Here is a 15731-nt window from a genome sequence, read left to right on the forward strand (position 1 = left end):
TCCAATCCCTGCCGAGTCCCCTGTCTGCTTTTAAAGGATGGTTGTTAATTTCTGATTTTTATTTTGCCCAACTTTGTTCCTTGGCACGTGTCATTTGTCCCACCTCTGTGTCAAAAGGAAGTATATGATCAGCCTTGCATTTTCAGAATCCATGTAGCCACACGCTGGCTTTCTCTTCGAAAGAGTCCTAGTCTCCCAGTCCTCCAGCACACCAACAAAGGCACAGACAAATTAAATCAAACTTGACTATCCACGGACTTCCCTGGTGGTCCAGTGGTTAGGACTCTGTGCTTCTGATGCAGGAAGTGCAGGTTCTATCCCTGGTCAGGAGACTAAGATCCCACATACCATGGTGCAAGACCAAGAAGTAAAAACGAGACAGAACAAAACTTGACTACCCTAATTTGGAAAGCTGTCAACCCCTGTTCTATACAATGTTGTTTTAGGTTAAATGATGCCAAGTGGTTATATGTGTGTAAGAGTATTAATAAATACCATTTTTGTGTTTATGTTTTTCAATTTATGAAATGCTTTCACACTCGTTATCTCATTTTAAAGGAAGATAAGTATTATTTTCCGTTTTTTCATAGAATTATTATTAGCATTAACATTTATTCGATACTTTTCTTCTTTAAAAGCTTTAAAAAAAAGCTCCTCTATTCTTTGGGAATGGAGAGAAGATGGAGGGTGGTGTGTGTGTGTGTGTGTGTGTGTGTGTGTGTGTGTGTGTGTGTGTGTTTGAGCCTGAAAGAGCAGAATAATTAAAAATGCAAGGTCAAAAAATAATATGACATATACATGACCGAAAGTTTTGTTCAGCAAAATACCCAACCAAATTAAAAATAAAAAATAAAAAACCAGAAATGGTAAAGTGGAAATGAGATTGTCAAAGTGAGGGTAATAGAAGAGTTCATCTCTTTTCTTGTGTTACGTTGGAATGTATATATTTAGGTGGGTGCAGTTCTAATTTGACTTTATAGTGCAAATAAATGATCTGGTATAAATTGCAGTCCTCCTGGGCTGAAACTGATGTTTATTGATTAGTTAATATTGTGTGGACAGTTTATTTCCTATACATTTTGCTACTTAGCAAAGCGGTGATCTCTGCGGCAGGAAATGAGACATAGAAAAAATATGATGGAACAGCTGGATTTGAGCGTTTATGTGTAGGAGGGAAGTCAGTGGAAGCAAACTTAATAGATCCTTGGGTCAGCCCAGTGATTGCAAAATCAAAGAAGTGAAGCCCGTAAAATCAAAGTGTAATGAATGTACTTGTGATGGGAGAGTGGGAGTTTATACAGTGACAACTGGGTCTCAACAGTAGAAGGGTTAAGAGTGCAGTATTTGGTTCTGACCCCAGCCCTGCTGCTTGGGAAGTCTGTGATCTTGGACAAGGCACTTAAACTTGCAAAAGTTCAGTTTTCTTAATTGTAGGAATGGCTTTTTATTAGAACAAAGGAGGCAGTTTTGTCAAGTTACTCAGGATTGTGCCTGGGGGCATCGTATGTGTTCAGCCTGGTTTTAATAACTTGCGCTTACCCAGCCCGACTGCTGGTTAAGTTTTCTTCTACATCCTTTGCATGTATTATGTTATCAAATCCTCTCAACAACTCCTTGAAACAAGTATTATTATCCTCATTTTACACATGTAACTGAGGCACAGAGAAGGTAGGAAACTTGCCCAAAGTCACACAGTGGTTGTAAGAGGTGAAGCTGGCATTCCAGCCCAGGTTGCCTGACTCTGTGGTCTGTGATCTTAGCCGTGATTCCATATTTCCTCTCCCAGTAGTTTGTAGAATAAAAAAAAAAAAATGCAGAGTGTGTTGAGAAGCCCTGGAAGATGACATAGTGAGTAGCAGTATCAAGGATCTCTTACCGCAAATTTCAATGGAAATGTTTTGAAGTAGTTCCAAACAATGAAGGTGTTCAACAGGAACCAGTTCCCAACACCACCACCAAATCTAGATTTCCCAGTCGTGGACCTGCTGTTTATATGGGGTAGAGAAGAAACCTTCTGCCGTCTGCCATGTTCTCAACCATTGGATTCTATACCATTAGAGAGTATAATATTTTAAAGAGGCCCCAAAATAAGACCTGATTGGTGGCCTCATAAGCAAACTTGTGAGAGGAGGGTTTAAGTGGTGTCTACTTCACCTGTCCTGAAACACAAGATACAGCTTACTCCTGTTAGCTCCAACCTGAGGGGGATTTACCTGGAGGCCATTTGTCTGGGGTTTAAGTATCCCAGTGTAACAAGGGAGACGAGAAAGCATGTTAGCAGTGTTAATATCAAAGCTAGTAGAATCTTGCATGCATGCATGCTCAGTCACTAAGATCTGACTCTTTTTGTGACCCCATGGACTGTAGCTCACCAGGCTTCTCTGTCCATGGGATTTGCCAGGCAAGAATACTGGAGTGGGTAGGTGTTTCCTTCTCTAGGGTATCTTCCCAACCCACGGATGGAACCCATGTCTCCTGCTTGGCAGATATTTTCTTTACCACCAGCACCACCTGGAAAGCCCCAAAAATAAATATTAAAAAATGTACAAAGAAAACAATAGCCCTATAGGTCTGTAAGAAGAAATTGAAGCAAATAAAACTGTTATGAAGACTTGAACACTCTTAATAGGAACTAAGTCATGTTACATTAACAGGTATTATTGAGCATTGCATTTTGAGGGAACATACTGTCTTTTCAAACATTTATGGACCATTTACAAAAACTGATTCTGTGCTAGACTCCAAAGAAGATTGTAAAAAAACCCCAAACTCGGTAAAACAGAAACCGTTAGTAGAGACCTCACCCTGCAGCTGCGCCCGTCCATTCTTTGGTCCCTCCCATTACAGAGGAACAAGTGTCCGGCTTCCTTTCCAAGGCTAATTAATCCCTCCATCTGCATCCTGGATCCCAGCCCCCTCTGCTTCCTCAGAGATTTCACCCCACCTATTGTCTGTCTCCTTTATCCTCTTTCTCTGTCTCCTTTCCCCATCAGGGTTAAATGTGACCAGATCTCTTCCATCTTAAATGGAAATATAATTTGCAAATTATATGTGTGTGTGTATATGTGTGTGTATATATATGTGTGTATGGATAAGATATATATATCTTCCCTGGTGGCTCAACAGTAAAGAATCCATCTGCCAATGCAGGAGATGCAGGTACAACTCCTAGGTTGGGAAAATCCCCTGGGAAAGGAAATGGCAACCCACTCCAGTATTCTTGCCTGGGAAATCCCATGGACAGAGGAGCCTGACAGGCTACAGCCCATGGGGTGGTAAAAGAGTTGGACATGACTTAGCAACTCAACAACATATGTATTTTACATAATTATATATGTAATATATGTGTATGTGTATATAGATCTTTTAAACTCTCCACATCTCCAGCTGCCACCCTAATCTTTCACTTAGCTTTATTGACAACTTTTGGAAAAACTGTTTACATTTCCTGTGTCTCCTTTTTTGTCAATTTATTCCTCAGATGGCAGCCTCCTGTGCTTACTGCCCAGTTGATACTGTCTTTATGAATCCCATTAGCAAGGTTTTTACTGCTTCATCCAAAAGGCACTTGAAGCCCCCAGTGGAAGAGCATTTAGTGCTGCTGGCCCCTCCCTCTTTAAAATTCTCTTCCTCATCAGGGTTCTCTCTCTATTTCTGGTCAGAGCTAGAATTGTGCTTTTCTGCAGAATGGTGGAGAAATCCTGAAAAGTTGTGACTGTAGAACCACCCTGCTTCCTGTCCTAAAGCCCTGGAGTTTTCCCTCACTCTACCCTGGTTCACTGCTGTCGGAAACACAGCTCACAGATGCTCCATAGCAGCATCACACAGAGGCTGCTGGATGGACACATTTTTGGGCTCCACCGTAAGCTGGTGGGACAGGATTTCTGTGGGAGGAACAGGAATCTGTGTTTTAATAAGTTCTCAAGGTAATTCTGGGAGGTGCTGCTCTGTAAAAGTACCACAAGGACATGAGATGTATCAAATATTAATATACTATGGAAAGTTACAGAAACAGACGGGAATTGCAGTTTAGGAGAGATGGCATTTAAAACTGTACAGTGGAGATAAGTTTTCTGTAATCTAAGGCTGTTAAATCCTTAGGTGAGGACTCTTACAGATTGCTGCCTTCCCAGCCTTGCCCAGCTGCCCTGCAATGTGCGTTTCCCAACAAGGTAGTATTGTAAGCAACTGGGGGTTCACTTCCCTCTACACAGCCATGTATTTCCCCCAAGTGTGAACCATCTGACTGAAATAAAGTGCCAGGGTTTCTAGTCTGAGAGGTTTCACTTGAGTGTTTAATGGTCAATGAATGGCAGTTGGAATGTGTACACACACACACACATACATACACAGGATAAATGCTCTTCAAAGACACCACAGTCTAAGTTCACAAAGATTTTCTAAGAGAGTTACTTAGCCCAGTTGATCTCCCCGAAGAGGATTTCTTAGCAAAGATTTCTTATTTATTATTTTCAAAACAATTTTCGTTACATAGATGTCTCTCTTGATGTTGTTATTGTTTAGTCACTCAGTCATGTTTGACTCTTTACAACCCCATGGACTATAGCCTGCCAGGCTCTTCTGGCTATGGGATTTTCTCAAAGAAGAGTACTGGAGTGGGTTGACATTTCCTTCTCCAGGGGTTCTTCCTGACCCAGAGATCAAACCCGGGCCTTCTGCATTGGCAGGTGGATTCTTTACTGCTGAGCCACCAAGGAAGCCCTGGCCAGTGTAGCTATTCTGTCAAAAAGCCTCCATAACATTCCTTCTCAACAGATGTGTCTCTTATTTAGACCATTTATTTTTTCATAATATTGACTTTGTAAAGTGTTCATCCCGTTTGTCTTATAGAATTTTCCATCTTCTGGGTTTATCTGATTGCCACTTTATTTGTGGATCTCTCTCAATATTTCCTATAAACAGAGCAGTGAGGTCCAAGGCTTGATTGGAACTGGACTGAACATCTGTTCAGGTAGGAGCACATCAACGATGGTACAAAGTGCTTTATGTTGCATCACATCAGGAAGTCTGTGACATAGCAGTGTTGAGTTTGATCAGTGGTCTAAGGTGGGGAAACAGATCACTATCTTACGCAGATCCATGTTTCCTTGTAAGAAGCCTACAGAATGTTATCTCAAGGTGTTAAATATCCTGTTTTGCAACAGTTTCTCACATGGGGTTTAGCATCTATTGTTGACCCTTGCTTGAAATAGTGCTTAGTGCTTATTCTGGGGTTTGGTTGCACATGGCAATTTTCTAATTCTTTCCTTACCTCTGTATTTACTTTCTGATATTCTTCTGTGAAGAAGCTCCCCAGTCTTTTTTGTTTTTCCTTTCTCACTCTGAATTCAGAGATTTTTTGTTTTTAAATGTTTTGTCATATTATAGACACTATTCATCTGGGCTGCATATTGTCCAAAATGTGGCCAGTGGGAGCAGTTCAAGCTGAACCCTTTTGACATAATTCCTTTGGACTTTAAACACTGCTTTGCGTTCTGAAATAACAACAGGGTGTTCTAGGCTCACTTTGAATTTTTTTTCCTTCTCCAGACCTAGAATTGCCTGTTGTTGTTTTTTTTTTTTCCATGAAGTCTTGATTCTTTTTATTGGGGAATGGTATTTAGAGCCCAAGACATAGGCAATACTTACTGTCACTGGGGAATCTTTGCTTCCAAGCCCTTTTCATTGCAAAGAACTTTGAAAGTATAGAAGAAAGAAAAATGAAGACCATGTATCTGTGGACCTATTTAAAGCTTATTTTATGATTTCCTTATTTTTATCATTTTAAAATAGAGATATTTCTCACGGAAGTCAGCAAATAAAAAATTAAATTGTCTGTACTGTGTATTCATCAACAAAATATTATTGACTCTTTTACCTTAAATAATGACACAATGAAGTATACAGGTTTTTGGTTATTGTCCTTTGGATTTTGGCCAGCCTCAGCTTATTTTTTTAATATAAATTTATTTATTTTAATTGGAGGTTAGTTACTTTACAATATTGTTATGGTTTTGCCATACATCATCATGAATCCACCACAGGTATACACATGTTCCCCATCTTGAACCACCCCCCCTCCCTCCCCATACCATCAGCAAAAGAGACACAGATGTATAGAACAGTCTTTTGGACTATGTGGGAGAGGGAGAGGCTGGGATGATTTGGGAGAATGGCATTGAAACATGTATAATATCATATATGAAACCAACCTCAGCTTATTAAGAATTGTTATTCTTCTGACTCCATTTGGAGATCCTTGTCACTCTCTATTACTGGAGATGCCATCATAAAATCTGAAGGCACTGGAAAATTTCCTAAATAATTTTAAAAAAATAACATTGTAAGAAAAAATACATTTTTATTATATAAAATTGGAAAATACAGAACAAAGCATAAAAAGCACATTATGTATGATGTTGGCTGTGGGTATGTCATATACACACTTTGTTATTTTGAGATATGTTCTTTCTATGCCTAATTTGTTGAGTTCTTATTCTTATCATTATTGAATTTTGTCAAATGGTTTTTCTGTATTGAGATGATAATAGGATTTTTCTTTTATTCTATTAACGTGATGTATTATATTGATTGATTCATATTTGATGAACTGTCCCATCTCCTTACATCCCAGAAGTAAAGCCCACTTGATCATGGTGTATGATCATTTTAAAGTGCTGCTGAAGTTGGTTTGCCAGTATTTTATTGAGACTTGTTGCATCTATATTCATTAGGAATGTTGGTCTCTAGTAACTTTTTTCTTCTTGAATTTTAAGTAGTTATATTATCTACAACCAAGGTTTTAATTTTTTTTATTTCCAATATATATTCCTCTAATTTATTTTCTACTTACACTGACAAAGATAAGAGTGTAGGGGGAAAATGATAATAATTTTTGTTGTGTTCCTAACCATGGTGGAAATAATTCTAATATTTCACCATTAAATCTGCTCATGGCTTCTGATTCTTTATTAAACTGAGGGTGTTTCTTTCTGTCCTTGGTTTTAAAAGGAATCTTATTGTAATGCATGCTGAATTTCATCAGATACCTTTTTATATTCATTAAAATGTTCATAATATTTAACTCACTTGATTTGTTAATATAGCTAATTATATTAGTACTTTTTCTGATGTTGAATCAATCATTCATTTTTATAATATACTGTATTTAGTCATAATGTGTGATCCTTAGGATAGAGTTCTGAAATTTGCCTTGTTGTATTTATTATTTTTACATCCATAGTGATAATTAAGTTTTAGTTTACATATTTATTTATGTGATCTCTGTGTTTGGTTTGGGTATCAGTTATTTTAGCTGGTATTCACCAACTGGGAAGCTTTCAGTTTCCTATTATCTGCAACCTGCTTGTTTGCTTAAGGTTTTACAAAACTTATCCAGCAAAATATTTTGGCCCTGGTCCTTTATTTTCTTTTTTTCCTCTGTAAATAATATTTTTAGCTTTTAAAAAAATTAATTTTAAAAGTAACTCATTGGTGCATTTTTATTACAGAAAACAAAAAATATAGAACTACGTTTCCATTCAGGCACTCCCAGAATTCTTTTCTTTCCTGGGAGGAAACCACTGTCAATGGTTTGATGAGAGAGAATGGAGAGTAATTATTTAGTGGGCTCAGACTTTCAGTTTTGCAAAATGAGAAAAGTTCTAGAGATAGATTGTGATAATATGTCTTACCCCATCCCCTGCCAAAAACCATCCTACTTTCTGTCTCTATGAACTTAACATACCTCATATAAATGGAATCATATATATCCTTTTGTGACTGGCGTATTTCACTTAGCATAGCATCTTTGTGGTTTATCTGTGTGTCATAGCATGTGTCAGAATTGTCTTACTTTTTAAAAAAATACTTAAAAAATTTTTTTTTTCATTTTGGCCACCCCAGACCTTTGTTGCAGCATGCAGGCTTTCTCTAGTTGCAGTATGTGGTATGTGGGTTTCTCTTGTAGCACACCAACCTTAGAGCACATGGACTCGGTAGTTGCAGTGTGCTGACTTAGTTGACTTGAGGCATGTGGAATCTTAGTTCTCCCACCAGGGACTGAATCTGCGTCCCCTGCATTGTAAGGCAGATTCTTAACCACTGGACCACCAGAGAAGTCCTAGAATTGCCTTACTTTTTAAGGCTGAAAAATATCCCATTGTATATATTTACCACGTGATAGCTTCCACTCATCAGTGAATGGACACTTAGGTTGATTTCATCTTTGGCTGAAATAATGCTGCTGTGAATGGCATGTGCAAATATCTGTATGAGTCCCTGATTTCAGTTCTTTGGGGTGTACCCAGAAGTGGAATTGCTGAATCATGTTGTAACTCTATATTTAATGTTTTGAGTAACTGTTTTCCATAGTGATTGAAAAATTATTTTGTATTTCCATCAGCTGTTCACAAGGGTTCTAATATCTTCACATCCTGACCAACACTTGTTATTTTTTTTGTTTGTTTGTTTTAATAATGGCCATCCTAGTGAGTGTGACAGAGAAGGCAATGGCACCCCACTCCAGTACTCTTGCCTGGAAAATCCCATGGACGGAGGCCTGGTAGGCTGCAGTCCATGGGGTCGCAAAGAGTCAAACAAGACTGAGCGACTTCACTTTCATGCATTGGAGAAGGAAATGGCAACCCACTCCAGTGTTCTCACCTGGAGTATCCCAGGGACAGGGGATCCTGGTGGGCTGCCGTCTACGGGGTCACACAGAGTCGGACACAACTGAAGCGACTTAGCAGCAGCAGTGAGTGTGAAGTGATATCTCTTTGTGGGTTTGATTTGCATTTCCCTAATGATTAGTGACGTTGAGCCTGTTTCTTTGTGCTTATTGACATTTGCATATCCTTTTTGGAAAAATGTCTATTCAAGTCCTTTGCCCACTTTTTGAATTGGGGTGATTTTTGTTGTCATTGTTGTTGGGTTGTAGAAACTCTGTATCTGTTCTGAATATTAACCCCTTATTTGGTACATGATTTACAGATATTTTCTCCCACTGCATGCCTTGCCTTTTCACTCTATTGATAGTACCCTTTGACGTGGAAAAGTTTAATTTTGATGGAGTCCAGTTTATGTTTTTCATCTGTTACCTATGGTTTTGACATCATAATCAAGAAATAGTTGGCCATGTAGTTATTTTTTAACTTGCTTTTTTCTTTTCTTTTTTTTTTTCCTGGAAAAGGAGATTCAAAGATGTTTAATTTAACTATTATGTTGTGTACAGTTGTGAAAGTGAATGAAGGACAGTTAGGCTCACCAACATGACTTGATTTCAAATAAACAGCATTGTTCAAAGAAAAGCAAATTACATAAGAATATACACATACGTATGTAGTTTCTTTCTATTTTAACCAAGGTCCCAAACAAGCAAAATTAAGCAATTTGCTGCTTGAGGATACATTCACAAGTGATCCAACTACCAGGAAAACAAAGGATTGTTCTTATCTAACACTGGGTAAAAATATATATTAACTTGCTTTTTTCATCAATCAGTATATATGTTAGCAGTCTTTCCACATCAAGTAATGTGGCCTCCTAGTGTTACTTTTATCAGTTGTAGAGTATTCCTTCAGGGCTTCCTAGGTGATGCTAATGGTAAAGAATGCACCTGTCAATGCAGGAGATGCAAAAGACACAGGCTCAATCCCTGGGTTGGAAAGATCCTTAGCCTGGATGTGTCACTGTTTATCTAACTCCTCCCCAAATAGTGAGCATTTAAATAGTGTTCATTTTTTTACATGTATGTGTGTCAAAAACAAACAAATATAAAATCAGGAAAGGATATTTATCACAGTGCTAGAAGTGATCTCTGGGCAGTTGGATTGGAAATAGCTTTATTTTGTCTGGAATGCTTTTTGAATTTTCTAATTTTAATAGTAAATAAGTATTTTTATTTGATAAAACTTATAAACAAGTCAATAAACATAGTGACATCCTTTGATTCAACAACTTCACCCAGAGGCTATCAAAAACTCTTCTCTGTAAGTTAAACAAACAAAACACAACATCTGCTTGAAGTAATTCATATTGTTGATGATGTACTAATATCATTAATCATAGATTTGATGATCAAATAGGAGACTGGGGGATAGAAGTTCATATACCCCTGGATTATTATGTGGTCATGAAAATTAATTTCAGAATGTGTAACAGCATGAAAAAAAAATCTGTTTTTTTTTTCAGGGGCCAGGGGCCCCTGATTTCCATTAAATAATTATCTTGGCCAGGTACTGTCAAAACTTTTTGGCAGAGAACCATGTAGTAAGTATATTACTCTTTGTGAGCCATATTGTCTTTGTTACAGTTACTCACCTCTGCCTGTGTAGGGCACTGCTGCTGCTACTGCTAAGTCGCTTCAGTCGTGTCCGACTCTGTGCGATCCCATAGACGGCAGCCCACCAGGCTCCCCCGACCCTGGGATTCTCCAGGCAAGCACATTGGAGTGGGTTGCCCTTTCCTTCTCCAATGCATGAAAGTGAAAAGTGAAAGTGAAGTCGCTCAGTCGTGTCTGACTCTTAGCGACCCCAGGGACTGCAGCCCACTAGGCTCCTCCATCCATGGGATTTTCCAGGCAAGAGTACTGGAGTGGGGTGCCATTGCCTTCTCCATTGTAGGGCACAAGCAACCTCAAATGAATGAGTATGACCTTAGGGCCCTAGTTTGTGGCCTCACTCAAGTTGATCAGTACATTTATTTAAATTTTTCTTTAATATTTAAAAAAAATAGATTGGTCAAAGAATTCCGTCAGTTTTTTTAAAGTAAAAGAAACATTTCTTATTTTCACCAGGAAGTTTATTGAATAATGTATTCACCATTTTGTTCCACTACTTTCTTCCATTTTTCAGGCGACTTCATAATACCATATTCTCGAAACTTTTCATCTTTTTGGGCAGAGAACTGTTCTAGGTGCTTTTTATAGTCTTCCAGGGAATTGAAAATTTTTCCTTGAAGCTAATATCGTAAAGACCAAATTGAAGGGACATCCGAAGCAGCAGTGTCTGGTGAATATGGCAGATGAGTCAGAACTTCCCAGCCAAGATGTAACAGTTTTTGCCTTAGTCATCAAAGAAACATGCACTCTTACATTATCCTGATGGAAGATTATGGGTTTTCTGTTGACTAATTCAGTACACTTTTCATCGAGTGTTGTCTTCAATTGGTCTAATGGGAGCATTACTTGTTGAAATTAATCATTTGGTTTTTTGAAAGAAGCTCATTATAGAGGACTCCCTTCCCATTCCACCATATCACCCAGTATCACCTTGTTTGGATGAAGATCGGCCTTTGGTGTTGTTGATGGGTTCTTTTCCCTTGCCCCATGATCTCTTCTGTTCCACGTTATTGTACAGCATCCCCTATTTATTGCCTGTCACAATTTGTTTTTAAAAATGGGACTTTTTGTTACATTTAAGAAGAGAATCACATGCAGAGTCAAGAAGATTATTTCTGCTTAACTTATGTGGAACCCAAACATCAAAATGATTAACATAAATAAGCTGGTGCAAATGATTTTCAGCACTTGATTTGGATATTTGGGTATGTTGGTTATCTCTTCGTGGTATAATGTAGATTGTTCTCAATAACTCTATTTGATTGCTATCAACTTTAACTGATCTACTGGATCATGGAACATTGTCCAGCTAGAAATTTGAGCATGAAACTTCACAAACCACTTTTGACACATTCAATTAATCACAGCACCTTCTCCATACACTGCACAAATCTTTATTTGCTTCTTAGTTGTGTTTTTATCTTTCTTGAAATAATAAAATATATAAAGCATGATATGCTGAAAATGTTGCTTTTTTTCTTCCATCTTTATTATTAACATGGCTACACAAAAATTCACCAGTTTTGTAAGTTATTTTTTTAAATGACAGCTGTCTTAATACAGTCTAAAGAAATTGTTTCTAATGAAGTTAAAGACAACTAAGCACTACTAGAGCCATCTTACAGAAAAAAACGAATGTTTTGGCCAACCCAATATTTAAATGAAATTATGTGCATATATTAATATGCCTTAGACACAATAGCTGTTTTCTGAAGATTTCCTGACTGAAGATGGAAATGAAATACAATTAAGAACACTTTATACATGCCCTTAGTTTTGATTGAGTTGCTTATTTCAATGGGCCTTTAGTGCAGAAGTTTTATTACATTTGTCTTGTGTTCTTTCCTAGGGGAAGAAAATGTAATTGCTGTTCCTCTGGGAAGTCGAAGTGTGAGAATTACAGTGAAAGGACCTGCACATCTCTGTAAGCAAGATTTCATCTTAACACTTTTCTTCTTTTCTGAAAGCTTATTTAGTAAAGAAAATGTATGTATGTATATATATATACACACTTCTTTGTATTAATGAAGAGGTCAACATCTTAATGGTTTTGCTTATCACCTTGAATAGTCTAGGTCTTCCCAGGTGGATCAGTGGTAAAGAATCTGCCTGCCAATGCAGGAGCCTCAGGAGATGTGGGTTTGATCCTTGGGTCAGGAATATCCTCTGGAGAAGGGAATGGCAATCCACTCTAGTATTCTTGCCAGAGAAATCCCATGGACAGAGGAGCCTGGTGGGCTACAGTCCATGGGGTCGCAAAAGAGTCAGACACAACTGAGCACGCCCACTGAAATAGTCTATATCTCTAGGGAATGATCTATGACCCTGAGTTTTTGGTTCTCATGTCCTACTGGGAAGTATACCAGTTTGGGATTAATCCCCTCACAGGAGAGGAAATCAAGTTATATGTGAAATGAACTATTTTTTATGTGGAGGGTGAACTTAGATTCAAGAGTCTTCTGGAGATCTCAACAGTTTGGAACTAAAAAATAGCAAAACAAAATTTAAAACGCAGAGCTGCATCAGTGAATACAGCTGACAAGTACAAGCTCTGTGGACAACACATTACAGCCTAGATCTAGGGGGCACGGAAAGTAAACACTGGTTTCCCAGAATCCTAAGAGTTTGAAACAATAAAGGGTTGGGATTTATGTTTCTTTGGTCAAAGTCACACGGCATCTCCTCTGTCTTAGCTTTTCTGGTCTCTCGGTGGTGGTTTAGTTGATAAGTTGTGTCCAACTCTTGCAACCCCATGGACTGTAGCCCACCAGGCTCCTCTGTCCATGGGATTCTCCAGGCAGGAATACTGGAGTGGGTTGCCATTTCCTTCTCCAGGGGATCTTCCCAACCCAGGAATCAAACCTGTGTCTCCTGCATTGCAGGCAGATGATTTACCAATTGAGCTACAAGGGGAGCCCTTTCTGGTCTCTTAGGACCCAAAGAAACTGGGAATACCGAAGTTTGTATAGTTCCCTCCCAGGGTTTCCTGTGGCCATGCGAAGGACTTTCTTAGTCTTTTTCTGGGGAAGTTGAGTCTCTGCCAAGACTGGGTCCCTGGCCTTGAAGAAGCTCACTGTGTTCAGCTCTATCTTTCTGTAAAAAGTACAAAACACTAAGTAGTTATAAATATAGCTATTTTAAAACCACACAAATCAAGGTCCACGGGATTAAAATGCTGCATAGTTTGCCCTTTTGTTTCTCCTGAGCCACCATCTTAGATTTTCAAGTTGTAAGAATTTCTCAGGGCCACAGCGTTGTACATTTTCTGTAGCTTTCAAGTGTGTATGTGCATGTGTGTGTATATGTTTGTATACTTTAGATTCAATACTGATGTTCTAACCAGCAATGTCCTTTGAGGAATGTTTATATCAAAATGTGTTTGTCACCAAGGATATAGATTAAAAATTAAAAAAAAAAAAAAAAAGAAATTCCATAGTACATTATGGCCTAAATAGGGAAGGAAGAGAATATGTTTAGGACAGTGAGAGTGAGCCATTATTGCAAAGTCTTTTTTTAACCCTACTTTATTGTATGAATTATGACTAAAAAAGTGTGACTGATCTATTTAAAATATTAAAATGTTTAAAACCATATAATGATCAGTTCACTCAAGGCTTTCTCTAGAATGATGCATCAAAACATCTTTTAAGACTTCTTCTGAAAATGGCTTAAAGCCCACCAGAGCTCTTTCTTTTTTAAAGTTTATTTGGCTGTGCTAGGTCTTAGTTGTGGCACGTAGGATCTTCAATTGTGGCATGTGGGATCTAGTTCCCTGACCAGGGATGGAACCCTCGCCCCTGCATTGGGAGCACAGAGTCTTAGCCACTGGGCCACCAGGGGAGTCCCAGCCCACAACTCAATGAGAATAAATCTTCATCCTTGTAAACGCCAACTTGATGTTTGAAAACAGGGGAAAATCATTTAGATCCAAATTCTGTGAATGATTTGAATGATCACGTTGTAAAATAACATTTTGGTTCAAAACTATTAAGTACTAAATATTCAGTTCAGTTCAGTCGCTCAGTCATGTCCGACTCTTTGCGACCCCATGAATTGCAGCATGCCAGGCCTCCCTGTCCATCACCAACTCCCATTGTTTACCCAAATTCATGTCCATCGAGTCAGTGATGCCATCCAGCCATCTCATCCTCTGTCGTCCCCTTCTCCTCCTGCCCCCAATCCCTCCCAGCATCAGAGTCTTTTCCAATGAGTCAACTCTTCGCATGAGGTGGCCAAAGTACTGGAGTTTCAGCTTTAGCATCAGTCCTTCCAAAGAAATCCCAGGGCTGATCTCCTTCAGAATGGACTGGTTGCATCTCCTTGCAGTCCAAGGGACTCTCAAGAGTCTTCTCCAACACCACAGTTCAAAAGCATCAATTCTTCAGTGCTCAGCCTTCTTCACAGTCCAACTCTCACATCCATACATGACCACAGGAAAAATCAGAGCCTTGACTAGATGGACCTTTGTTGGCAAAGTAATGTCTCTGCTTTTGAATATGCTATCTAGATTGGTCATAACTTTCCTTCCAAGGAGTAAGCGTCTTTTAATTTCATGGCTGCAGTCACCATCTGCAGTGATTTTGGAGCCCAGAAAAAATAAAGTCTGACACTGTTTCTACTGTTTCCCCATCTATTTCCCATGAAGTGGTGGGACCGGATGCCATGATCTTAGTTTTCTGAATGTTGAGCTTTAAGCCAACTTTTTCACTCTCCTCTTGCACTTTTATCAAGAGGTTTTTTAGTTCCTCTTCACTTTCTGCCATAAGGGTGGTGTCATCTGCATATCTGAAGTTATTGATATTTCTACTGGCAATCTTGATTCCAGCTTGTGCTTCTTCCAGACCAGCATTTCTCATGATGTACTCTGCATAGAAGTTAAATAAGCAGGGTGACAATATACAGCCTTGACATACTCCTTTTCCTATTTGGAACTAGTCTGTTGTTTCATGTCCAGTTCTAACTGTTGCTTCCTGACCTGTATATAGGTTTCTCAAGAGGCAGGTCAGATGGTCTGGTATTCCCATCTCTTTCAGAATTTTCCACAGTTTATTGTGATCCATACAGTCAAAGGCTTTGGCACAGTCAATAAAGCGGAAATAGATGTTTTTCTGGAACTCTCTTGCTTTTTTGATGATCCAGCGGATGTTGGCAATTTGATCTCTGCTTCCTCTGCCTTTTCTAAAACCAGCTTGAACATCTGGAAGTTCATGGTTCACGTATTGCTGAAGCCTAGCTTGGATATTCATAGCAGTGTAATTCATAATAGCCAAGATGTGAAAACAGCCCAGATATCCATTAACAGATGAATGGGTAAATAAAATGTGGCGTATGTAGAATATTTGACTATAACAAAGAATGAAGTCCCTGACATGTGCTACAATAGATGTCTCTG

At 38.6% G+C, this 15731-nt stretch overlaps 1 protein-coding gene across 13 annotated transcripts in view; it reads left to right on the forward strand.

Moving 5' to 3' along the window:
* Positions 1-15731, forward strand: part of ADAMTSL3 (ADAMTS like 3) — a 376400-nt gene that overhangs the window by 177349 nt on the left and 183320 nt on the right. For all 13 annotated transcript variants that reach the window (XR_015149981.1, XR_015149982.1, XR_015149986.1 and 10 more), the window contains exon 8: positions 12189-12263. Coding sequence is in view for 4 of the 13 variants with exons in the window: in XM_086364278.1 (XP_086220404.1) it covers positions 12189-12263 (75 nt within the window). In the remaining 9 variants the exon portion in view is untranslated. The remainder of the gene's footprint in view (positions 1-12188; positions 12264-15731) is intronic.

The sequence above is a fragment of the Bos grunniens genome, chromosome 21, assembly GCF_055505025.1.
Source record: "Bos grunniens cultivar Pamir isolate PY7600 chromosome 21, Bosgru_T2T1.0, whole genome shotgun sequence".
Taxonomy (NCBI): domain Eukaryota; kingdom Metazoa; phylum Chordata; class Mammalia; order Artiodactyla; family Bovidae; genus Bos; species Bos grunniens.